The following is a 26,417-nucleotide window of genomic DNA, read 5'->3' as shown; positions in this document are numbered from 1 at the left end:
TTTTAGGGGACTGATGACCTCATAAGTTAAGTCCCATGCTGCTCAGAGCCATTTGAACGATTTTTGAACCTCTGTGCATAGTAAAGACCAATCTTGTCATTTAGAGTTTTGTTCAACACTTTCAGTATCTGTTTTTGAAGACTGCCGATGTGACGATATAGCATACCAGTTGCGTTAAAATTTGTTTGTTTAACGCAACTGGTGAGCTGTTTCGTCACATCGGAAACGCTGCTATTCCATTCACGCCGCCACCTCCCAGTACAGTCGGACTTCCTCTTCTGTACCACATATAGTTGCTACACTCAGAGGCAGAGACTGGACGTGACGAGAGGTCAGGAAGTAGTAGGACTCTTTCGCACAGTAAAATTAAAGTTATGTTCTACTCCAATTTCAAAAGAACAACTTCAAATATTTACCAAAAATTGAGAAAAAATATAATATAAAATGAAAATATCGGCTCTCGATATTACCATTTTGATATCGATATATTTATATAGCAGTGTAGGAAGTGCTGCTTATGAATATCGATGTTTCTGGAAGAAATATATCGATAGCTTATCAACAGCCCTGCCAACGGCCTTGCCGCAGTGGTAACACCGGTTCCCGTCAGATCACCGAAGTTAAGCGCTTTCGGGCTGGGCTAGCATTTGGATGGGTGACCATCCGGTCTGCCGAGCGCTGTTGGCAAGCGGGGCGCACTCAGCCCTTGTGAGGCAAACTGAGGAGCTACTTGATTGAGAAGCAGCGACTCCGAAACTGACATACGATCGGGAGAGCGGTGTGCTGACCGCATGCCCCTCCATATCCGCATCCAGAGACGCCTGTGGGCTGAGGATGACACGGCGGCCGGTCGGTACAGTTGGGCCTTCGTGGCCTGATCGGGAGGCGTATAAACAGCCCTACTAACCACTCACGACTCGGGACCCGTCCTCACAGCAATACTTCCTCCAGTACCTCATCTCGTACCTTCCAGACTTCGCAATAGCTCTCTTGCGGAGAGCAGTGCCTGCCCCATCTGAAGAAGGCACACATTGTCGGTCGTTAGCCTGGAATACCTGTGGAATCGCTACAAAATCCGTGGGCATAGCGCGCTCGATTGTCGACCATTATATGTTGCAATCTAAACACGGCATCAAGTGAGGCAGATATGGACAGCAACAAGAGACGCTGGGGACGTAAAAACAGAGCCTTATGGAAAAGCGGTTAAATTGTGCATCGACCATTAAGGGGACTCTGTTACTGTGCAGAAGCACTGTAACAAATATATACGAAAAGGACGCACGCAGAATTGCGATGCGGAAGGGGGCAGGGGAGAGCTCTTGGTTCTCGCTTCGAATTTCAGCTAGGAATATGGGGTGAAAGTTTGTTTTAGTTCGGACCAGCGACCATTTTTTAGCCATGTGTGTTACTGTAGCTGTTACAGAATATGGTATTAACCCTTTGCCGTCTGCACGTCGTGTACAAATTTATTCACTTGGCGCCGGCAGCGCTAATTCGGATTACTTGGCTTGTCGCCATGCCGCTTGTCACCTTTCCGTTGATGACAAGCTTCAAACACATTGACTTCTCCACGCTTTAATTTTTCCGGAAATCCTCTGTTTTGCCGCATTATGTCAAGCAAGAGACGATGTCCCTCGTAAATGTTATCCAGGAAAATGTTGGCCACTTCAACATCTGGTTAGTTACGTAAGATCGAAGGAAGGGAAAGGCAGAAATATATCACCTCCAATAGACTAGTAATAAAAATGTCGTGTTCTTATCAGAAGCCAGTTGTACCTTTACTTAGAAGGGAACCTCCCCATCGCACCCCCCTCAGATTTAGTTGAAACTTGGCACAGTGGATAGGCCTTGAAAAACTGAACACAGATCAGTCGAGAAAACAGGAAGAAGTTGTGTGGAACTACGAAAAAATAAGCAAAATATACAAACTGAGTAGTCCATGCGCAACATAGGCAACATCAAGGATAGTGTGAGCTCAGGAGCGCCGTGGTCCCGTGGTTAGAGTGAGCTCCCGCTAGTTGTCGCGCTTTCGGGGTTTGGCAGCATGTAATTGCGCTCGACTTGCTATGATAGTTTCTGACACGGTGTCGCGGACGGGAAGCATTAGCTGGCGCACATCAAGAGCCCGTTTCGCCCGGTGACAGTGTCGAGAAGAAGGCGCGCCAACATCCAGCTTCTGCAACAGCGACGGCCGACAATGAGTGACTGTTGCCACCTCCTCGATCGACGACTTCAAACCTTCAATCAACCAACAAGGAAGACTGGAAGCACGTAAAGTTTTAGAACTGTATGGCAGTCCTCAGCTTTTCAAACTGTTTCAAAATTACAGCAACGTAGCATGAACCTTTGTTGCTCATTGTCCCAATTGCATTACCAAGCAGGATGCCTTCCTTTCCCGGAATGAACCCGAGTGTCGTTGAAATTCAAACGCTAGCATTAAAGTAATATCATTCCATTTCACTGCTTTAATTTCAAAGTTCAGTTAAAGTATTCATAGCTGGCTACAATATTTAGATTACACAAGCACAAATTAAGAGTTACCATATTTTAGCTTACCTGTGACTGCAGCTCGCCTTGATACGTACTAAATTTTACTATTCTTAATTGTTCAGAATCATTTAATTCAAGTTCAAAGTTAAATCTCTTATTTCTAAATTGCGTAGATTCAAGTAGCTTTTAAAATGATTGTAGCCCAAGACTAACCTTATTTTATTGAATTTCGTAGTGCTTCAGAAACAAAGTTCACTATTAATTTCAGTCACTAAATTAACTTTCAATTTTCCGGTTTTATTAATTCTTTTGCTAAAGTAAGTCAGAGTGTAGCGAAATTTATTACTTCTGACAAACATTCAGTTTTCACACAGCATGTGTCAACCTTCAGTTGCCACGCTTAAGCGCTAATTATATGTGCAATAACCTTTCTTTTTCAGTTATTATAGTAGTTGTCCATAGGACTGGCGACCGTAATTTTCCCCAAATCTCAAATATCTAATTAACGCCAATTAATTGTTAACGTAACGACCCCACATTTACATTCTTTATTAACTTAATCCCTTTTCAAAATTAATTTCCACCAATTTCATTTGCATTTATCCTATCATTTAGATGTATCCCTTTCCTCCCTCTTTACCGACAAATTAACTTCGTTGTCGATGGCTTTTCCCAAATTTCCATTAGGTGCACGCGGTTTAATTTTTCACTGTCATTAAGGTCGATAAGTGAGGGGGAGGTTACACTGTACGGTGCCTTGCGGAGTATGTATGGAGATATAGGTGCAGATGAAGAAACCATTGAAAATGTACCCTGGTGCACAAAGTACCCTCCGCCACACACCATAAGATGGCTTGCGTACTTGTAAACGTATTTGATCTCATTCAGTCTTTCGACGCCTGCATAGCTACTGCTGTGCCCTTTGTCCCAACTCTCACGTTTTTTCCTTTATTTCCGGAAACCAGCTGCGACGTAAGTGTCAGGGTGGGGGGAGAGGGAGGTGGGGAGGGGGATGTCGGCATATGGTGCGGCGTCGGACTGCGTGCGCTCCCCCGCGACTGTCAGGAAGATGGAGCACGCATTGTGCGTGGCCGACGCCGGCTCCGGCGGCGAATCGCGGATTTGCGATCCCCGCGTCTTTCCGCGGGTGGAGCAGCCTCCACCACCTGGTCGAATTAGCGCGTTTCCCCGGCTGTCTGCGTGACGGATCTGGGATCAGGGCGTCCGTCTGTCGGTAGTCCTCACACCGCCACACGTGATCATCGTTACCAGGCACCGCCGCCTTCGTGGTAGATCCCCGTCAATGGTGGACGTTGCCTGTCTACCACTGCCTTGTCTCCTAGCTACAGAGTTCAACAATTCCCCTTGTGTCTGGTTATTCTAATGTACGAAGAGAGCTCATTAAAGTTTTTAGTTAGACCTCGATAAAGTAGGGCATGACTGAAGAGAAATCAAGACACGTTCTTAGGCTTTGTCGACCTGGAGAAAACTTTCGAAAATACACTACTGGCCATTAAAATTGCTGCACCAAGACAAAATGCAGATGATATGCGGATATTCATCGGACAAATATATTATACTAAAACTGACATGTGATTACATTTTCACGCAATTTGGTTGCATAGATCCTGAGAAATCAGTACCCAGAACAACCACCTCTGGCCGTAATAACGGCCTTGATACGCCTGGGCATTGAGTCAAACAGAGCTTGGATGGCGTGTACAGGTACAGATGCCCATACAGCACAAATACGATACCAAAGTTCATCAAGAGTATTGACTGGCGTATTGTGACGAGCCAGTTGCTCGGCCACCATTAACCAGACGTTTTCAATTGGTGAGAGATACGGAGAATGTTTTGGCCAGGGCAGCAGTCGAACATTTTCTGTATCCAGAAAACCCGTACAGGACCTGCAACATGCGGTCGTGCATTATTCTGCTGAAATGTAGGGTTTCGCAGGGTTCGAGTGAAGGGTAGAGCCACGGGTCGTAACACATCTGAAATGTAACGTCCACTGTTCAAAGTGCCGTCAGTGTGAACAAGAGGTGAGGGAGACGTGTAACCCCATACCAGCACGCCGGGTGATACACCAGTATGGCGATGACGAATACACGCTTCCAATGTGCGTTCACCGCAATGTCGCCAAACACGGATGCGACCATCATGATGCTGTAAACAGAACCTGGATTCATCCGAAAAAATGACGTTTTGCCATTCGTGCACCCAGGTTCGTCGTTGAGTACACCATCGCAGGCGCTCCTGTCTGTGATGCAGCGTCAAGGGTAACCACAGCCACGGTCTCCGAGCTGATAGTCCACGCTGGTGCAAACGTCGTCGAACTGTTCGTGCAGATGGTTGTTGTCTTGCAAACGTCCCCATCTGTTGACTAGGGATCGAGACGTGGCTGCACGATCCGTGACAGCCATGCGGATAAGATGCCTGTCATCTCGACTGCTAGTGATACGAGGCCGTTGGGATCCAGCACAGCGTTCCGTATTACCCTCCTGAACCCACCGATTCCATATCCTGCTAACAGTTATTGGATCTCGACCAACGCGAATAGCAATGTCGCGATACGATAAACCGCAATCGCGATAGGCTACAATCCCACCTTTATCAAAGTCGGAAACGTGATGGTACGGATTTCTCCTCCTTGTGTGAATGCTCTGAAGGGCTAATCATTTGCATATCACAGCATCTTCTTCCTGTCGGTTAAATTTTGCCTGTGTAGCACGTCATCTTCATGGTGTAGCAATTTTAATGGCCAGTAGTGTATAAAACGCTGCAAGTGTAAGTAGGCTGTATATGTTTTTGTATGTTAGCAGCGCTATGTAGCGCTGTGCGTTAATAACTCTGACTGCACCGTGTGCACGCTGTAAGAGACTATGTGGCAGGTCGGACTCGCAGTTGCAGGTGAACAGCCAGCAGTGATGGAAGTTGGGGGTGAGGAGTCAGCAGTGATGGAGGTTAGAGGTTAATAATGAGCAGTGTTGGAGGTTTGGAGTATTAGCGCGAGCGGACGGTCTGAATGTGTATCCGTCACGGAGATTTATTACTGACGATTATATAATTTTTTTTGACTGCTTGTCACTTGATTAAGATATAACCTGCTAAATATATTGTTTGCTCTGCAACAAAATATTTCTTTTGCTAACCACATGCCTATTAGTAGTTAGAGCCTTCAGTAGTTAGAATCTCTTATTCAGCATTGGCGCTTGTATCGGTGTAGTCCGTGTCATGAAGATTTTCCGTGGGCAAGTGACTTATGATATGTATGGGTTATTGTTAGGATTTCTTCTAAATCAGGGCCATACTTATGTATTAATTATTTGAGGTTAGGTTATCATTTTTTGAGCAGTCGAATTGCATTACGCTGGAGTATTTTGTGTCAGTATTGAAATCATTAGAATACGTAAAGAGGAAGTAGGCTCAGTACTTTCAGTTTGTCTAAGCAAGCCCGCATGTCGTGGTCGTGCGGTAGCGTTCTCGCTTCCCTAGCCCGGGTTCCCGGGTTCGATTCCTGGCGGGGTCAGGGATTTTCTCTGCCTCGTGATGGCTGGGTGTTGTGTGATGTCCTTAGGTTAGTTAGGTTTAAGTAGTTCTAAGTTCTAGGGGACTGATGACCATAGATGTTAAGTCCCATAGTGCTCAGAGCCATTTTTTTGTCTAAGCAATTTTAGAATTCAATAACGTACAAGTTTCACCTTCTTAGAGATTTCTATTTAAGTCAAAAATTTATTTAAATAAAGAAGTTTCACAAGATACTGACCAAACATTCATTTACATTAAATGACTTCGCAATTGCGAATAAGGACAACCATCAGCTGTAGAAGGAATAACGAAAATGAAAATTTCTGCCTGACTGGGACTCGAACCGGAATTCCCGCTTATCGCGAGCGGTCACCATACCATTTTTTTCTTTTTAAGTCTCATTTTGTTTGTTTTTGGTCGTTATATTTGCTCGGGCGGAAGTCCCATGACGCTTGTTCAAAATGGTTCAAATGGCTGTGAGCGCTAGGGGACTACACTTCTGAGGTCATCAGTCCCCTAGAACTTAGAACTACTTAAACCTAACTAACCTAAGGACATCACACACATCCATGCCCGAAGCAGGATTCGAACCTGCGACCGTAGCGGTCGCGCGGTTCCGGACTGTAGTGCCTAGGGCCGCTCGGCCACTCCAGCAGGCTTAGAAAATGGACTCCGAAACATCTGTCGTTATGAGGACGAAAGGATTTTCGGATAGCGTCATAAAAGAAGCTATTGAAATAAAAACCTCTGAAATCACCATCAACAAGGACGGCGGTTTGCAGCTCAGCACAGCCTGGGATCCGGCCATCGCGTTGTTAACATGGGAGCGACAGACGCGGGATGAAAACATTACCATATACAGGGTGTTACAAGAAGGTACGGCCAAACTTTCAGGAAACATTCCTCACACACAAAGAAAGAAACTATGTGGACATGTGTCCGGAAACGCTTATTTTCCATGTTAGAGCTCATTTTATTACTTCTCTTCAAATCACATTAATCACGGAATGGAAACACACAGCAACAGAACGTACCAGCGTGACTTCAAACACTTTGTTACAGGAAATGTTCAAAATGTCCTCCGTTAGCGAGGATACATGCATCCACCCTCCGTCGCATGGAATCCCTGATGCGCTGATGCAGCCCTGGAGAATGGCGTATCACAGCCGTCCACAATACGAGCACGAAAAGTCTCAACATTTGGTACCGGGGTTGCGTAGATAACAGCTTTCAAATGCCCCCATAAATAAAAGTCAAGAGGGTTGAGGTCAGGAGAGCGTGGAGGCCATGGAATTGGTCCGCCTCTACCGAATCTGTTGTTGAGAATCGTACGAACACTTCGACTGAAATGTTGTGTCGTACTTGTAAAGGCACATGTTCTAGCAGCACAGGTAGAGTATCCCGTATGAAATCATGATAACGTGCTCCATTGAGCGTAGGTGGAAGAACAAACTAAAATGAGCTCTAACATGGAAAATAAGCGTTTCCGGACACATGTCCACATAACATCTTTTCTTTCTTTGTGTGTGAGGAATGTTTCCTGAAAGTTTGGCCGTATCTTCTTGTAACACCCTGTATAACGACTCGGCCACGCGACACAGCAGTCATTCTTACCTCTTGGCAATGACTGAGGAGGGCTGGGTCGAAAGCTCGTGGGATTTTAACCACATGACGCGGCTGCAAGGCCGAGAAAATTTTATTAATTCATATGGCCGCGAAACCATGCATTCATACATATACGAGGCTCACTCCAAAAGAAATGCACACTGTTTTTGTAAAAATGCAGTTTTATTCTGCATGTGTGAAAGTTTTACATCCTTCCCGCTTGTTTTCAAACTTAGCTCAATGTGTTCCTGTGACTGGTGCCGTCAGAGCATGTCTTAAAATCTTCAAGAGGGCTGCAACAATTGACGCTCGTCAGAAGCAACATGCTGTCATAGAATTCCTGTCCTGTGAAAACGAGAGAGTGGGAAACATCCACAAGAGATTGAAAAAGGTGTACGGAGATGCTGCTGTCGATCGCAGTACAGTTAGTCGGTGGGCAAGCAGGTTACGTGATGAAAGCGGGCACGGCAATATTGAGGACTGTCCTCGCAGCGGCAGGCCTCGTACTGCACACACTCCAGACAATGTGCAGAGAGTTAACGAATTGGTGACTGCTGACAGACGCATCACAGTGAACGAATTGTCACTCTACGTTGGAATAGGGGAAGGAAGTGTTTGCAGAATACTGAACGTGTTGGAGTTAAAAAAGGTTTGTGCCAGGTGGGTTCCCAGAATGTTGACAGTGGCTCACAAAGAAACAAGAAAAAACGGTATGCAACCAACTTTTGGAACAGTACGACAATTGTGGAGATGAATTTCTTGGAAGAATTGTGACAGGTGATGAAACATGGCTCCATCATTTTTCGCAAGAGACGAAGAGGCAATCAATTGAGTGGCATCATGCAAATTCACCCAAGAAAAAAATTCAAAACCACAACTTCTGCTGGAAAAGTTATGGCTACTGTGTTTTTCGATTCCGAAGGACTCTTGCTTGTGGAGATCATGTCAAATGGAACCACCATAAATTCTGAAGAATATGTGACGACACTGAAGAAAGTTCAAGCTCGACTGAGTCGTGTTCGACCACATCGGCAAAAGCGGGATGTTTCGCTGTTGCACGACAATGCACGACCACATGTCAGTCAAAAATTCACGGAAGCGATCACAAAACTCCGATGGACTACACTGAAACACCCGCCTTACAGTCCTGACCTGGCTCCATGTGACTATCATCTCTTTGGGAAACTGAAAGACTCTCTTCGTGGAACAAGGTTTGAAGATGATGACTCCCTTGCGCACGCTGCCAAACAGTCGCTCCAACAGGTTGGTCCAGAATTTTACCGTGCGGGTATACAAGCGCTGGTTCCAAGATGGCGTAAGGCAGTTCAGAGGGATGGAAATTATGTGGAGAAATGAAAATATTGTTCCTAAAGGATGTATCTACACACTGTAAAACTCTCAAAAATGTAGAATAAAAGGCGGATTTAAAAAAAATCATATGGATCATATAATGAAAACAATAGACTGGCTGGGTGAGATTAAGATATGTGAACACAAAAGCCTCGGATATGCGGATGACTTAGTTGTGATGGTCGATTCGATTGAAAGCCTGCAAAGTAATATTTCAGAGCTAGATCAGAAATGTAAGGAGTATGGTATGAAGATTAGCATCTTCGAAACGAAAGTAATGTCAGTGGGAAAGAGATATAAACGGATTGAGTGGCAAATAGGAGGAACAAAGTTACAACAGGTGGACGGTTTCAAGTACTTAGGATGCATATTCTCACAGGATTGCAACATAGTGAAAGAAGTGGAAGCGAGGTGTAGCAAAGCTAATGCAGTGAGTGCTCAGCTACGATTTTCTCTCTTCTGCAAGAAGGAAGTCAGTACCAAGACTAAGTTATCTGTGCACCGTTCAATCTTTCAACCAACTTTATTGTATGGGAGCGAAAGCTGGGTGGATTCAGGTTACCTTATCAATAAGGTTAAGGTTATGGATATGAAAGTAGCTAGGATGATTGCAGGTGCTAGTAGATGGGAACAATGGCAGGAGGGTGTCCACAATGAGGAAATCAAAGGAAAACTGGGAATGAACTCTATAGATGTAGCAGTCAGGGAGAACAGGCTGAGATGGTGGGGTCATGGGAGAAGCAAGGTTACCCAAGAGACTCATGGGTTCAGCAGTAGAGGGTAGGAGGAATCGGGATAGACCAAGGAGAAGGTACCTGGTTTCGGTTAAGAATGATTTCGAAGTAATAGGCTTAACATCAGAGCCGGCCGGAGTGGCCGTACGGTTCTAGGCGCTGCAGTCTGGAGCCGAGTGACCGCTCCGGTCGCAGATTCGAATCCTGCCTCGGGCATGGATGTGTGTGATGTCCTTAGTTAGGTTTGAGTAGTTCTAAGTTGTAGGGGACTGATGACCTCAGAAGTTAAGTCGCATAGTGATCAGAGCCATTTGAGCCATTTAACATCAGAAGAGGCACCAATATTAGCACTGAATAGGGGATCATGGAGGAATTTTATAAGGGGAACTATTCTCCAGACTGAACGCTGAAAGGCAAAATGTCTTAAATAATGATGATGATGATTAAAAAAATAGTGTGCATTTCTTTTGGAGTGTCCCTCGTAAATGCAGTATATACGAAAGATGGGGTGGGGGGAGGGGTAGAGGGGAGGGGAGGGGAGTGGGGAAAAGAAGCAAGAAGGTCGTCTGTGATCGATTATCGCCGAATTGTACAAAGTTCTCAGGTTCCCTGAATCACAGTGACAGAGCCCGTCCCACGCAGTAAAGCACCCGACACGTTTTAACATTCCAGTTCACGCGCCCCCGCTCTTTCTAGCTGGCGGCGGGCGCTTTTGATACGAGGGTAGAGTGCTGGGCCCGTTGTGTACGGGGAATCCCCGCGGGACTGGTCACCGAGTCGCAGACTGTGCGCCCGGCCCGAGCGCAACAATCGCCAGAGGACACTGCCGTATTCCGGTCACGTGACCCGCACAAAGCTCGCGGCTCGGATTCGTCACGGGCTGTCAGCCGCACCAAGATGGAGCACCCTGTCCTCTCCTGTACCGTCCTGCGCACTTTTCCATCCTCTGCACTTTTCGCCTCGCCACGCTACTGTGTTTCTCTGCTGCGGACAAGAGGGTTTCTCCTGCCCCGGTTCACCACGTGTCACCTTTGCGGCTGCTGTTGGGGCTGACGAAGACCGAAGAGCGGCTGCAGAATTTCCTTTTGCTCGAAAATCGCAACCGTGTGTGAGAGCTGGCCCCTTTTAAACGTAGGCCGCTCTCTGGTCACACTTCCTCTTTTCACGCCCATTTGCTACTGTTGCAATTAGAGACATAATATGTTCAAATGTGTGTGAAATCATATGGGACTTAACTGCTAAGGTCATTAGTCTCTAAGTTTACACATTACTTAGCCTAAATTATCCTAAGGACAAACACACACACCCACGCCCGAGGGAGAACTCGAACCTCCGCCGGGACCAGCCGCACAGTCCATGACTGTAGCGCCTTAGACGGAGACATAATATCCACAGGAAACTGTGACGAATTCCACTCTTCAGGGTGTAAATTTTAAGCTGACAAACCAGAATAACTCGAAAATTAAGCTCCACACGAAAAAATGTGTGGAATCCAAAGTTGATTATTTTCGAGGGGACATCTGCTGGTGCTAAAAACCCATTCGCCAAGTCTACAAGTTAGGTGGGTCGACAACATATTCCTGTCATGAGACGCACATGCCGTCACCAGTGTCGTATAGAATATATGAGACGTGTTTTCCTGTGGAGGAATCGGTTGACCTATGACATTGCGGTCAAATGTTTTCGGTTCCCATTGGAGAGGAACGTCCGTTCGTCTACTAATCGCACGGTTTTGCGGTGCGGTCGCAAACCACAGACACTAAACTTATTACAGTGAACAGAGACGTCAATGAACGAACGGACAGATCATAAAATTGCGAAAATAAAGAAAGCAAACTTTTGGCTCGAGGGAAGACTTGAACAAAGGACCTCTCGTTCCGCAGCTGCTCACGCTAACCACAGGACCACGGCGCTCCTGAACTCACGCTATTCTTGATGATACCTCTCTTGCGCATGGACTACTCAGTTTGTATATTTTGCTTATTTTTTCATAGTTCCACACAACTTCTTCCTGTTTTCTCGATTGATCTGTGTTCAGTTTTTCAAGGCCTATCCACTGTGCCAACTTATAACTAAATCTGAGGGGGGTGCGATTGGGAGGTTCCCTTGTTAGCTGAGTGTCGGCCAGAGGGTTAGGTGAACGGTTCAACGGTGCACTTTCACAGGTGTCACGGGACGTCCGTCCGGAACATATCCAACGAACAATTACGAACAAAATGAGATCAGTCACGGTTCTGACGCTCGAACAACAGAGAACTAACATGCATCGAGATTAGAAAATAGTGCATTGATAAGGGCTAGGCACTGGCCGAAATCTGGATTTGCCTAATAAAATCTGCAAAAATAAAAGGACGACTGATTTCTGCGCTCTATAATTTATAAATCACATAACAGTCGCTAAGTGCACCACTTTCCTAATGCAAGGTAACCTGATAAAGGCAATGAGCTGTACCAACTGCTTTATATTTCAGCGACGTCTGTGAAAGAAACTACACAAATAATGTGGAAAAAGTAAGGTATAAAAGTTTCTGGAGAAACAACTTTTTTTGTATGAGAAACCGATTTTAGAATAAGTGCCTTTCTAATCTCCTGGGATCCTAATCTGATATGTATATCTAGAAATATCATCATTATTCGACGGCTCTTAATCCATTTTGATTTTCGTCAATTACGGCTAAAGCTATCACACGACGAAAAATATCTTAAATACAAAAGTTACGTTAATGTAATGCTTATTTGATCATCACCTGTTTTATTGAAACCTTAAACTTCAACCGGTTTCAGTCCTAGGCCTAGGCATCGAAAGATACATACATAATTATAGTTCATAGATTAGTATGTATACTCTCCTGTTAACTCATCCCGCAAGTGGGTACACCGTAAATGCCCTGTGTTAAACTTACCACATTGTAATTGATTATAGAGGGTGGTCCATTGATCATGACCGGGCCAAATATCTCACGAAAAAGCGTCAAACGAAAAAACTACAAAGAACGAAACTTCTCTAGCTTGAAGGGGAAAAGCAGATGGTGCTATGGTTGGGCCGCTAGATGGCGCTGCCGTAGGTCAAAGGGGTATCAACTGCGTTTTTCTAAAATATGATCACCCATTTTCATTACATATTCGTGTAGTACGTAAAGAAATATGAATGATTTAGTGGAACCACTTTTTTCCCTTTGTGATGGATGGCACTGTAATAGTCACAAACATATGGCTCACAATTTTAGACGAACAGTTGGTAACAGGTAGGTTTTTAAATTGAAATACAGAACGTGGGTACGTTCGAACATTTTATTTCGGTTGTTCCAGTGTGATACATGTACCTTTATGAACTTATCATTTCTGAGAACGCATGCTGTTACAGAGTGATTACCTGTAAGTACCTCATTAATGCAATAAATGCTCAAAATGATGTCCGTCAACCTCAGTGCATTTGGCAATACGTGTAACGACATTCCTCTCAACAGCGATTAGTTGACCTTCCGTAATGTTCGCACATGCAATGACAATGCGCTGACGCATGTTGTCAGGCGTTGTCGGTGGATCACGATAGCAAATATCCTTCACCTTTCCCCACAGAAAGAAATCCGGGGACGTCAGATCCGGTGAACGTGCTGACCATGGTATGACGCTTCCACGACCAATCCACCTGTCATGAAATATGCTATTCAATACCGCTTCAACCGGACGCGAGCTATGTGCCGGACATCGTCATGTTGGAAGTTCATCGCCATTCTGTCATGCATTGAAACATCTTGTAGTAACATCGGTAGAGCATTACGCAGGAAATCGGCATACAATGCACCACTTAGATTGCCATCGATAAAATGGGGGCCAATTATCCTTCCTCCTATAATGCCGCACCATACATTAACCCGCCAAGGTCGCTGATGTTCCACTTGTCGCAGCCATCGTGGATTGTCCGTTGCCCAATAGTGCATATTATGCCGGTTTACGTTACCGCTGTTGGCGAATGACGCTCCGTCGCTAAATAGAACGCGTGCAAAAAATCTGTCATCGTCCCGTAATTTCTCTTGTGCCCACTGGCAGAACTGTACACGACGTTCAAAGACGTCGCCATTCAATTCCTGGTGCATAGAAATATGGTACGCGTGCAATCGATGTTGATGTAGCATTCTCAGCACCGACGTTTTTGATATTCACGATTCTCGCGCAATTTGTCTGCTACTGATGTACGGATTAGCCGCGACAGCAGCTGAAACACCTATTTGGCCATCATCATTTGTTGCAGGTCGTGCTTGCCGTTTCGCATGTAGCTGAACACCTTCTGTTTCCTTAAATAACGTAACTATCCGGCGAACGGTCCGGACACTTGGATGATGTGCTCCAGGATGCCGAGCAGCATACATAGCGCACGCCCGTTGGACATTTTGATCACAATTTCGATACATCAACACGATATTGGCCTTTTCCGCAATTGGTAAACGGTCCATTTTAACACGGGTAATGTATCACGAAGCAAATACCGTCCACACTGACGGAATGTTACGTGATACCACGTACTTGTACGTTTGGACTATTACAACGCCATCCATCACAAAGCGAAAAAAGTTGTCCAACTAAGACATTCATATTTCTTTACGTTGTTGTTCTTGCTGTGGTATTCAGTCCCGAGACTGGTTTGATGCAGCTCTGCATGCTACTCTATCCTGTGCAAGCTTCTTCATCTCCCAGTACTTACTGCAGCCTACATCCTTCTGAATCTGCTTAGTGCATTCATCTTTTGGTCTCCCTCTACGATTTTTTCCTTCCACGCTGCCCTCCAATGCTAAATTTATGATCGCTTGATGCCTCAGAACATGTCCTACCAACCGGTCCCTTCTTCTAGTCAAGTTGTCCCACAAACTCCTCTTCTCCCCAATCCTATTCAATACCTCCTCTAATCTTCAGCATTCTTCTGTAGCACCACATTTCGAAAGCTTCTATTCTCTTTTTGTCGAAACTATTTATTGTTCATGTCCAGTTCCATACATGGCTACACTCCATACAAATAGTTTCAGAAACGACTTCCTGACACGTAAATCTATACTCGCTCTTATTAAATTTCTCTTCTTCAGAAACGCTTTCCTTGCCATTGCCAGTCTACATTTTATATCCTCTCTACTTCGACCACCATCAGTTATTTTGATCCCCAAATAGCAAAAACTCCTTTACTACTTTAAATGTCTCATTTCCTAATCTAATTCCCTCAGCATCACCCGACTTAATTCGACTACATTCCATTATCTTCGTTTTGCTTTTGTTGATGTTGATCTTATATCCTCCTTTCAAGACACTGTCCATTCCGTTCAACTGCTCTTCCAAGTCCTTTGCTGCGTCTGACAGAATTGCAATGTCATCGGCGAACCTCAAAATTTTTATTTCTACTCCATGGATTTTAATAGGCTACCTACTTTATTTACGTACTACACGAATATGTAATAAAATGGGGGTAACTATTTTAAAAAACGCAGTTGATATCCGTTTGACCTATGGCAGCGCCATCTAGCGGGCCAACCATAGCGCCATCTGTTTCACCCGTCAAGCTAGACGAGTTTCGTTCTTTCTAGTTTTTTCGTTTGATGCTTATTTCGTGAGATATTTGGCCCGGTCACGATCAATGGACCACCCTGTATGTGCATATTGCTATCCCATGGCTTTTGTCAACTCTGGTGTGTGCCTTTCTGTGATGTTTTTAGAACCTGTCGGTCGATGTTGCTGGTGATTTTAGGACGCCACGCTTGCATGGGGAGAGTTTCTACTGGCTGGCGCAGCCGCGGCTGGTGCAGTAGCGGGCCGGGTCTCCGCTAACCCCGATGAGGCTGTCAGCGCGCAAGATGGAGCACCGCGTCGCGCGAGCCACATCTGTGGCCGTGTCCAGCCGGTAGCCTACCTGCCGGGGAAGCCCACCCACACACACACACACACACACACACACACACACACACACAGCACGGCCGCTAGGTGACCTACCGCACAACACATAGAGGCAGCAGGCTCTCATACTGTGCGCCACGCGACGTACAGATCAGTACTAAAATTTAGCTACAGTCATAGTGGCACCGAGTAAGATCTGCTATGATATACGGGGCAGAGACATGGCCAATCACAGCAGCCCAGGAAAGGAAGATGGAAGTGACGGAAATGAGGGTGCCGAAGTGGATGTGTGGGGTAACAAGAAAGGACGGCATTAGAAATGAATTTGTTACAGGAGCTATGAAAATGGGACCCATGGGGAAAAAAGGTACAAGAGAGCAGACAAAGGTGGTACGGACACTTACAGAGAAAAGAGGAAGAATATATCGGAAACAAAGATATAAAACATCCTGGCAGATTAAAACTGTGTGCCCGACCGAGACTCGAACTCGGGACCTTTGCCTTTCGCGGGCAAGTGCTCTACCATCTGAGTTACCGAAGCGCGACTCACGCCCGGTCCTCACAGCTTTACTTCTGCCAGTGTCTCATCTCCTACCTTCCAAACTTTACAGAAGCTCTCCTGCGAACCTTGCAGAACTAGCACTCCTGAAAGAAAGGATACTGCGGAGACATGGCTTAGCCACAGCCTGGGGGATGTTTCCAGAATGAGGTTTTCACTCTGCAGCGGAGTGTGCGCTGATATGAAACTTCCTGGCACATTAAAACTCTGTGCCGGACCGAGACTCGAACTCGGGACATGTTTCCGCAGTATCCTTTCTTTCAGGAGTGCTAGTTCTCCAAGGTTCGCAGGAGAGCTTCTGTAAAGATTGGAAGGTAGGAGATGATATACTGGCAGGAGTAAGGCTGTGAGGACCGGGCGTGAGTCGCACCTCAGTAGCTCAGATGGTAGAGCACTTGCCCTCGAAAGGCAAAGGTCCCGAGTTCGAGTCTCGGTCGGGCACACAGTTTTAATCTGCCAGGAAGTTTTATACCAGCGCACACTCGGCTGCAGAGTGAAAATCTCATTCTGGAAAGACATAAAGATTGAAGGAGCAAGAAGGAGAGGAAGACCGATGATGAGGTGGAAGGATAAGATATATGGGGACCTAAGGGAGAAAGGATGGAAGAAGGAAGAGGCAATGGATAGAGTACTATGGAGGAGAAGGATCAAGAAGAGCAATGCCGACCTTACGTGGCGTGGGACAAGGCGACGATAAGGAAGAAGAAGAAGATACTGGCACCGAGATCGAGGTATTACGCCGACGACGGACATTGGCAGAAGAGAGATACTTTTTCTCCGATCGAGTTGTGCGACGTTTCCAAACCCGAAACACTTATTGTGAGTGACTCGTAAGTTTAGTACAAGAACAAAGGAGTTTGTGGCATCCTGAGAATTTTACGATGATTCCTGGACCTTAATGCCAATGGCAATGTAGATGTAATGGAGGATTAACACATGTCTCTGCTCTAAACCTCTCCAGTCTCAAAGGTACGATTGGCAATGACATCCTTACTATTAAAAGTTGTAAGTAGGCTGTTTAGGTTTTTATGTTGGTAACGTCAGGTAGCGCTCTGTGTGAAAATCACTGGCTGTGCTGTGTGCAGTCTGCAGCTGGTTTGCATTGTTGCAATATTTGCTATTGTAGTCTTGGGCAGATGGATATGAACAGCGCGTAGCGTTGTGCAGTTGGAGGTGAATCGCCAGCAGTGGTGGATGTGGGGAGAGAGATGGCAGAATTTTAAGAGCGGAGGATCTGGACGTGTGTCCGCCAGAAAGAGTAAATTTGTAATACTGGATATCATGAACTGATATATATATATATGACTTTTGAACAATATTAAGGTAAATATATTGTTTGTTGTCTATCAAAATCTTGCATTTGCTAACGATGCCTATCAGTAGTTAGTGCCTTCAGTAGTTAGAATCTTTTATTCAGCTGGCAGTATTGGCTCACGCTGTATTGCTGTAGTTTGAGTAACGAAGATTTTTGCGAGGTAAGTGATTCATGAAAGGTATAGGTTATTATTATCCAGGGCCATTCTTTTGTAGGGATTATTGAAAGTCAGATTGAGTTGCGCTAAAGAGAGAAATGTCTGAGTACGTTCAGTTTTGATCAACTGTTTGAAAATCAAATAACGTAAGGGATTAACCAGCACTGTCATTCATAATTTTTCTAAGGGGAGGTTTCAAAGTTTCAAACCTGGAACTGTTTTAGCTTTATCCTCACGGTACTGGAGTACTGCAAACGAGTTTGTGGCATTCTGAGGATCTGAGGATGAGTAATACACTAAGATAAAAAAAGAAGGAAGTCAGTAAATGTGACTTACATTTTCAGAAAAATTGTATGATTTATTCAAGAGAAAGAGCTTCACAAATTGAGCAAGTCAATAATGCTTAGGTGCAAAAAAATGTTCAGATGGCCCTGAGCACTATGGGACTTAACATCTGAGGTCGTCAGTCCCCTAGACTTAGAACTACTTAAACCTAACTAACCTAAGCACATCACACACATCCATGGCCGAGGCAGGATTCGAACCTGCGACTGTAGCAGCAGCGCGGTTCAAGACTGAAGCACCTAGAACTGCACGGCCACACCGGCCGGCGCTACTGTTGTAATTTTTTTTCTTTTTTTTTTGGTCATCAGTCTACTGACTGGTTTGATGCGGCCCGCCACGAATTCCTTTCCTGTGCTAACCTCTTCATCTCAGAGTAGCACTTGCAACCTACGTCCTCAATTATTTGCTTGACGTATTCCAATCTCTGTCTTCCTCTACAGTTCTTGCCCTCTACAGCTCCCTCTAGTACCATGGAAGTCATTCCCTCATGTCTTATCAGATGTCCTATCATACTTTCTCCTTATCAGTGTTTTCCACATATTCCTTTCCTCTCCGATTCTGCGTAGAACCTCCTCATTCCTTACCTTATCAGTCCAACTAATTTACAACATTCATCTGTAGCACCACATCTCAAATGCTTCGATTCTCTTCTGTTCCAGTTTTCCCACAGTCCATGTTTCACTACCATACAATGCTGTACGCCAGACGTACATCCTCAGAAATTTCTTCCTCAAATTAAGGCCGGTATTTGATATTAGTAGACTTCTCTTGGCCAGAAATGCCTTTTTTGCCATAGTGAGTCTGCTTTTGATGTCCTCCTTGCTCCGTCCGTCATTGGTTATTTTACTGCCTAGGTAGCAGAATTCCTTGACTTCGTGACCATCAATCCTGATGTTAAGTTTCTCGCTGTTCTCATTTCTACTACTTCTCATTACCTTCGTCTTTCTCCGATTTACTCTCAGACCATACTGTGTACTCATTAGACTGTTCATTCCGTTCAGCAGATCATTTAATTCTTCTTCACTTTCACTCAGGATAGCAATGTCATCAGCGAATCGTATCATTGATATCCTTTCACCTTGTATTTTAATTCCACTCCTGAACCTTTCTTTTATTTCCATCATTGCTTCCTCGATGTACAGATTGAAGAGTAGAGGCGAAAGGCTACAGCCTTGTCTTACACCCTTCTTAATACGAGCACTTCTTTCTTGATCGTCCCTCTTGGTTGTTGTACATATTGTCCCTCTTGGTTGTTGTACATATTGTATACGGCCCGTCTCTCCCTATAGCTTACCCCTACTTTTTTCAGAATCTCGAACAGCTTGCACCACTTTTGTAATTAGAGACATAATATCCACAGTATCCGTCAGTCCCCTAGACTTAGAACTAGTTAAACCTAAGCAACCTAAGGACATCACACACATCCATGACCGAGGCAGGATTCGAACCTGCGACTGTAGCAGCAGCGCGGTTCCCGACTGAAGCACCTAGAACCGATCGCCACAACGGCCGGCTGCTTTGGTCCACCTGCGGCCCTTGTGCAAGCACTTATTAGGCTTCACAGTGATGACAGAGTTGCTGGGTGTCCTCCCAGGGGAATATCGTGTCAAATTCTGCCCATCTGGCGCGTTAGATCGCCAAACTCTCGAGTTTGTCAGAGAGCCCTACCTGCAATGCTGCAAATCGTTTCAGTTTGGGAGAGACTCAGAGACCTCGCAGCTTGGGATTTGTTGATAGAATTGTTAGATGCCCTCCTGAGGAATATCGTGCCAAATTCTATCCAATTGGGCCGTTAGATCGTCAAATAATGCTCCGAATTTTCTCTATTGGGGAGAGATCTGACGAACTTGTTGTCCAATGTAGGGTTTGACAAGCACGAAGGCAAGCAGTAGAAACTCTCTCTGTATGCGGGCAGGCATTCTCATGCTGAAATGTAAGCCCAGGATGGCTTTCCATGAAAGGCAACAAAATGGGGTGTAGAATATCGTCGACGCACCGGTGCACTGTAAGACGCCTTTGACGTGGAATCTCATTGACTGAAGTAGATTAGTTTTCAGTTTTAAGTCCCACTTTGCATTGAGCACCTATTATCGGCGAAGACATGTCCCAACCAGCTGTGGGATTCATGTAAGTCTCCAGGCTTCCGTGGCCGTTGTCTCTGAAGTTAAAATCTCCTAGGTTATTAGGCCGCGTCATGTTTCTTCTAAAATTATCTACGTTTCGACCTCTCTGCTGAGATCTTCCTCAGGATCTTATGGTGTCTACTACTGCACCTGACTGCCTCCACAATGCAGGCGTCTATCAAGTGACATGTGGCTGTGGCAATGTAGGCGAAACGGGAAGAACTGTTAAAGGCCGGCCGTTGGTGGCCGAGCGGTTCTAGGCGCTTCAGTCTGGAACGGCAGAACCGCTACGGTCGCAGGTTCGAAAAAAATGGTTCAAATGGTTCTGAGCACTATGGGACTTAACATCTGTGGTCATCAGTCCCCTAGAACTTAGAACTACTTAAACCTAACTAACCTAAGGACATCACACACATCCATGCCCGAGGCAGGATTCGAACCTGCGACCGTAGCGGTCGTGCGGTTCTAGACTGTAGCGCCTTTAACCGCTCGGCCACTCCGGCCGGCTGCTGCTGCTACAGTCGCAGGTTCGAATGCAGCCTCGGGTATGGATGTGTGTGATGTCCTGAGGTTAGTTAGGTTTAAGCAGTTCTAAGTCTAGAGGACTGATGACCTCAGATGTTGTCCCATAGTGCTTAGAGCCATTTGAAGCAAATTTGAACCATCCAGAAACAGTGTGAAATTTCGTGGCAAACTTCACGAGACACTACAACAAGTTTACAGCGGAAATTTCATAGGATTGTAAATAACAGCCATTAACTTGCAGAAGTAAAGATTTATTAACCGTTTACAGTGGTTTCCACAAATGTTTCTCTTCTTCAGAAGGCAAATGCACTTATCACATGTTGACAGCAAAGGGTGTTAGAGCCAAAAAGACTCTTGTGTAGCAAAATGTGCATGTATTCTTCAGAAGGAAAATGTGATTCTATAAGTCCATTTTCCTTCTGAAGCATAGATGGACATTGTACTACACAAGAGCTTTTTGGTCTCAACACTCGTTGTTGTCAATATGTGATTCTACGAGTTTGTTTTCCTTCTGAAATTTATATTTGTCCAAACCATGAAAAGGGGTTAATAAATCTTTAATTCAGCAATCCATCAGGTTTTTACGTCGACTGTTGCTGAAGCGCAGCCATGTTTTTTTAAAAAAAGTTTACAACAGCTTAGTGAAGTGTTTATCGATGAAATTCGGCATACACCAGTGCAACTGAGCTGTTATTTTATTTTATTACCGTTACCAGTTTCGGTAATTCACTATCCCATCTTCAGGGCCCATATGCACCTCTCAAAACTAATCAATACTGGCATACTGGTGCCGTATGCTTCTGGATGTCGTGAATTCGTAGCATTTCAGGTGAACTCCTTCGATGTCTTCCTTCAGTCCGACCATATGCGGATCCCAAACGAACGAGCAGTACTCGAGAACAGGTTGCTCTAGCGTCCAACGTCTGGTTTTCTTTACTGATAGACTACGCTTTCCTAATATTTTCCCGGCCATTCAACCTTCCCTACCACAGTTCTCACATGCTCGTTCCATTTCATATCACTTTGCAACGTTATGACCAGATATTTAAACGACCACTGTACCAAGCGGGACACTAGTAATACTGTAACCGAACATTACTGGTTTAATCTTCCTACTCATCCATATTAACTTCCACACTTCCACATTAGATGTAGATGCCAATAATCACACCAAATAGAAATTTCTATTAAGTCTTGTATCCTCTTACAGTCACTCAACTTCAACACCATATCCTACACCACAGCATCATCAGCAAACAGCAGATTGCTGCCCACCCTGTCTCCCACGTCATATATATATATATATATATATATATATATATATATATATATATATATATATATATACGAGGTGCGACAATAAAGTAATGAGACTGATTTTCTTTGCAAGATGTGGCAACCCTGCAGGCTTGCGTAGGCACAATATCTTTGATCTTGGTCTATAAGCTGCTTCTAGTTCAAGCGGCACATCGATGTAACTGCTCATTCGTGAGTTTTGCTGTAATAAGTTAACAAGTGTTTGTGTCTCTCATCAATGGAACCGCATAACATTGCACAACGGTATGCCATTTCTTTTTACGTTAAATTGGGTGAAAACGCGACGACAACTTACGGTAAGCTTCAGAAGACTTTTGGAGAGGAGGTTATGTCAAGAGCTCATGTTTTTCGTTGGCATAAAATGTTTAATGAAGGCAGAACGAATGTTGAAGACCTCTTGTGTGCTTCTTTGATTCCAAGTGAATTGTTCGTAAGGAGTGGCTGCCTCCTGGACAAACGGTTAACCAATATTACTACAAAGAAATTTTAGAAAGACTTCGTAAAAGAGTTCTTCGTGTCTGTGCCAACATTGCTGATGATTGGGTTCTGCATCACGATGATGCGCCATCCCATACTGCTCTGTCAGTACAGCAATTTTTAACCTCAAAACAAATTTCAGTACTACCACAGCCACCTTATTCACAGGTATCACTCCGTGCGACTTTTTTCTATTTCCAGGAGTCAAAACTGCGGTCAAGGGACACCATTTTCAAACAACACAAGATATCCAAAAGGCTGTGATGAGCGTTTTGGAGGATATTACAGAAGATGAATTCCAGAAATGTTACCATCAATGGCAGAAGCGCTGGAAAAAGTGTGTGCAGTCAGAGGGGAACTATCACACTTACCTAGGGCATTCCTGACGATACCCTTATCTCTGATGGACACTCGCCATCGGGGTCAACATTCTGAGTTCTGTTACTTAAGAAGTCTTCGAAAAAAATGGCTCTGAGCACTATGGGACTTAACATCTGTGGTCATCAGTCCCCTAGAACCTAGAGCTACTTAAACCTAACTAAGGACATCACACACATCCATGCCCGAGGCAGGATTCGAACCTGCGACCGTAGTGGTCCCACGGTTCCAGACTAAAGCGCCTAGAACCGCACGGCCACACCGGCCGGCAAGAAGTCTTCAAGCCTCTCACGTTTCTGGGAACCTATTCCGTATGCTCCTACCTTTGTTAACAGTCTGCAGTGGTTTACCGTTTCAAATGCTTTCCGTAAATGTAGAAATACGGAATCTACATGTTGCCCTTCAACCACAGTTCACAGTATATCATGCGAGAAAAAAGCAAGTTGGGAACTTGCAATGGTACCATCTGTCTTGACGTACTGCAGATGTCACTTATACCACAACTTGTAATTTATAGCAGCAATTTCATTTTTCAAAAGGTGGTGTCCCTTCACAGTTCCACAATTGTGTAAGAGATCAGCTGAATGAGACGTCGGCACGGCGCTGGATAGGCGGCGCTGCTGCCGCTGACCTGGCGCTAGGCATGAGACAACCACGGTCGTCGGGCTTGACGCCTTGCAAATTCTTTTCTTGTGGGGCTACGTCAAGGATAGCGTTTACGTTCCATCCCTACCGCAGAACCTGGAAGAAATGCGACACCACATCACAGGGGCTCCTGGCAGTCTGGGGCTGTTGGGGGCAGAATAGGGTTCCCAATTAGGTGTGTGCCACGTGACAAAGGATGAACACGAGGAACATTTATCAATATTGTAAAAAACAGAAAGCTCTTTAGAGCATATGTTTAACATACTGTATCACTTGTTACGTTGTTCTTGGCCATTTACCTGTATCGATTTTTTTTTGGTAATCTTTCATGGATTTTATAATTATCTTTTATAGTTACCCGGCCGGCCGCAGTGGCCGTGCGGCTCTAGGCGCTACAGTCTGGAGCCGAGCCACCGCTACGGTCGCAGGTTCGAATCCTGCCTCGGGCATGGATGTGTCTGATGTCCTTAGGTTAGTTAGGTTTAATTAGTTCTAAGTTCTAGACGACTGATGACCTCAGAAGTTAAGTCGCATATTGCTCAGAGCCATTTGAACCATTTTTTATAGTTACCCTGACAAAATGTTTTACCCAGCATAACAATGATGTAACTGTCAGTATTTACTTGGGAACAGTAATCTATAAAACTGCTCAATTTGTTACGTATTTCAAGGTCCACCATGAGTTACGGTTCATACCGGTGAATCAGGAGCCTAAGAGTGCTGAAAAAGTGCGAAAAAATTTTCAGGAAATTAGCAATGTCAACTTGCCAGAATGAGATTTTCACTCTGCAGCGGAGTGTGCGCTGATACGAAACTTCCTGGCAGATTAAAACTGTGTGCCCGACCGAGACTCGAACTCGGGACCTTTGCCTTTCGTATGCGGGCGGGCATTATCGTGCTGAAATGTAAGCCCAGGATGGCTTGCCATAAAGTGCAACAGAACAGAGTGTAGAATATCGTCGATGAACCGCTGTGCTGTAAGGATGTCGCGGATGACAACCAAAGGGGTCCTGCTATGGAAAGAAATGGACACCAGACCATCACTCCCGGCTGTCGGGCGGGAAACAGTCAAGTTGGTCTCTCAGCGCCGTTCGGGGCGTCTCCAGACACGTTTTCGGCCTGGAATCTTATTGACTGGAGTAGAACAGTTTCAGTGACGAGCATCGCTTCGAACTGAGCCCCGACGACCAAAAAGGTTCGCTGTCGCTGCGGTCTCCCTGGAACAAGCTGTCCTGCACTCGCTCAATTCTGTCACCTTCTGGTTATAAGAAGTAGGTGGAGCACTTTCATCTGTCAGCCTCATAGAGTTTTCCTAGAAAATGACTGTACATGGCCAGCTTTTCCTCCGTCAGACAACGCTCTCCCAGTTATCCTTGTTCCTCTTTCATTTCTCTCTGAGGCACGCCGCCTTGTCCTCCCTTACCTTCATTAATTCTGTGTTATCACGTTCCTCTCTCTCTCCCCCTCATCCACCCCTCTCTCTCACGCCCATTACTGCTAGCGCTCGTAATTGCAACTTGGCTACCCGTAATTTCTGTTTATTGTCGTACTTTTCATGTATGAGAATAAGCTGCTTGCGTGTGTTCGTTTATCTCTGCCATTGTATTATAATTTCTAAACGTAGCATAACACGCTTGTCGTAATATACGCCATGAGGATACAGTCGTATGCAAAATTAATGGAAAAAATTAAGTTTCGCATGATGCTTCACTGCCAAGTATCTTAATTACCAAAAGGATAGTTGCTACTCACCATATAGCGGTGATGCTGAGTCGCAGATAGGAACAACAGAAAGACTGTCAAAAAAGAAGGGTAGCTTTGTATAGCCATGTTGGTAGACTGTCTCGAAACAGACTGACCACCAATCTGTTCGTCTTCTGGCAAAACAAGAAGGTTCGGACCACTTGGCTGACAGAAACAGAAAAGCACATTAAAGAACTGGGAATAACTGATCTCCAGAACGGTCAGTCTGTGAGACATATCCTGAAAGAAGTCCGAGGATTTCAGGAAAAGTCCCAAAGTACCCCCTGGACAGAAGAAAGGAAGGAGTTACATTGGCAGCGGATGCGACAGTACTGGACAAAGATCAAAGCCCAACTGTTGAACAAGTGTGGTCCAGGGTCAGGCCATTCGAAACAAGAAGGAGTCTTATAGAGAATGGTTGGAAAATAAGCTAAAACCAGCAATTCGCAGCAAAGGACGAAGCCTGTTATTAAAGAAAACGTTGCTGTTTTATAACAACGCCCGCCATCACACGGTTCACTACCAACAAGAAATTGGGTTTTGAGCTGCTGGAACACCCTCTGCATAACCCAGATCTTGCTCCCTCCGGCTACCATTTTCTTGGGCCACTCAAGTATGGTTTTCAATGTCGTACATTTTCCTCACACGTGGAGATGCAGAAAGTGGTTCAAAAATAGCCTTGCAGCCAGCCGAAAACCTTCGGAACATCACGCAAGCTTGTGGGCCGCTACAAGTACCTTTAAAAAGAAGAGGGAATACACTATGTGATCAAAAGCATCCAGACACCCCCAAAAACATACGTTTTTCATATTTGGTGCATTCTTCTGCCACCTACTACCAGGTACTACATACCAGCGACCTCAGTAGTCATTAGACATCGTGACAGAGCAGAATGGGGCGCTCAGCGAATCTCCCGGACTTCGAGCGTAATCAGGTGATTGGGAGTCACTTGCGTCATACGTCTGTACGCGAGATTTCCACACTCCTAAACATCCCCAGATCCACTGTTCCCGATGTGATAGGGAAGTGAAAACGTAAAGGGACACGTACAGCACAAAAGCGTACAGGCCGACCTCGTCTGTTGACTGACAGAGACCGCCGACAGTTGAAGAGGCAGACATCTATCCAGACCATCACACGGGAATTCCAAACTGCATCAGGATCCACTGCAGGTACCATGACCGTTAGGCGGGAGGTGAGAAAACTAGGATTTCATGGTCGAGCGGCTGCTCATAAGCCGCACATC

At 45.2% G+C, this 26,417-nt stretch overlaps 1 protein-coding gene and 1 pseudogene across 1 annotated transcript in view; one reads left to right on the top strand and one right to left on the bottom strand.

The window, feature by feature from the left end:
- The first annotated feature begins 569 nt into the window (after window positions 1-569).
- Window positions 570-687, top strand: LOC124719310 (annotated as a pseudogene).
- A 14,781-nt stretch (window positions 688-15,468) lies between these two features.
- The window catches only part of LOC124718711 (repetitive proline-rich cell wall protein 2-like), a 43,828-nt gene continuing 32,879 nt past the window's right edge, over window positions 15,469-26,417 (bottom strand). The window contains exon 6 of the mRNA XM_047244331.1: window positions 15,469-15,603. Within this exon, the coding sequence (XP_047100287.1) occupies window positions 15,469-15,603 (135 nt within the window). The remainder of the gene's footprint in view (window positions 15,604-26,417) is intronic.

Source organism: Schistocerca piceifrons, chromosome 10, assembly GCF_021461385.2.
Source record: "Schistocerca piceifrons isolate TAMUIC-IGC-003096 chromosome 10, iqSchPice1.1, whole genome shotgun sequence".
NCBI classification, from domain to species: Eukaryota; Metazoa; Arthropoda; class Insecta; order Orthoptera; family Acrididae; genus Schistocerca; species Schistocerca piceifrons.
This window is presented reverse-complemented; position numbering and strand designations above follow the sequence as displayed.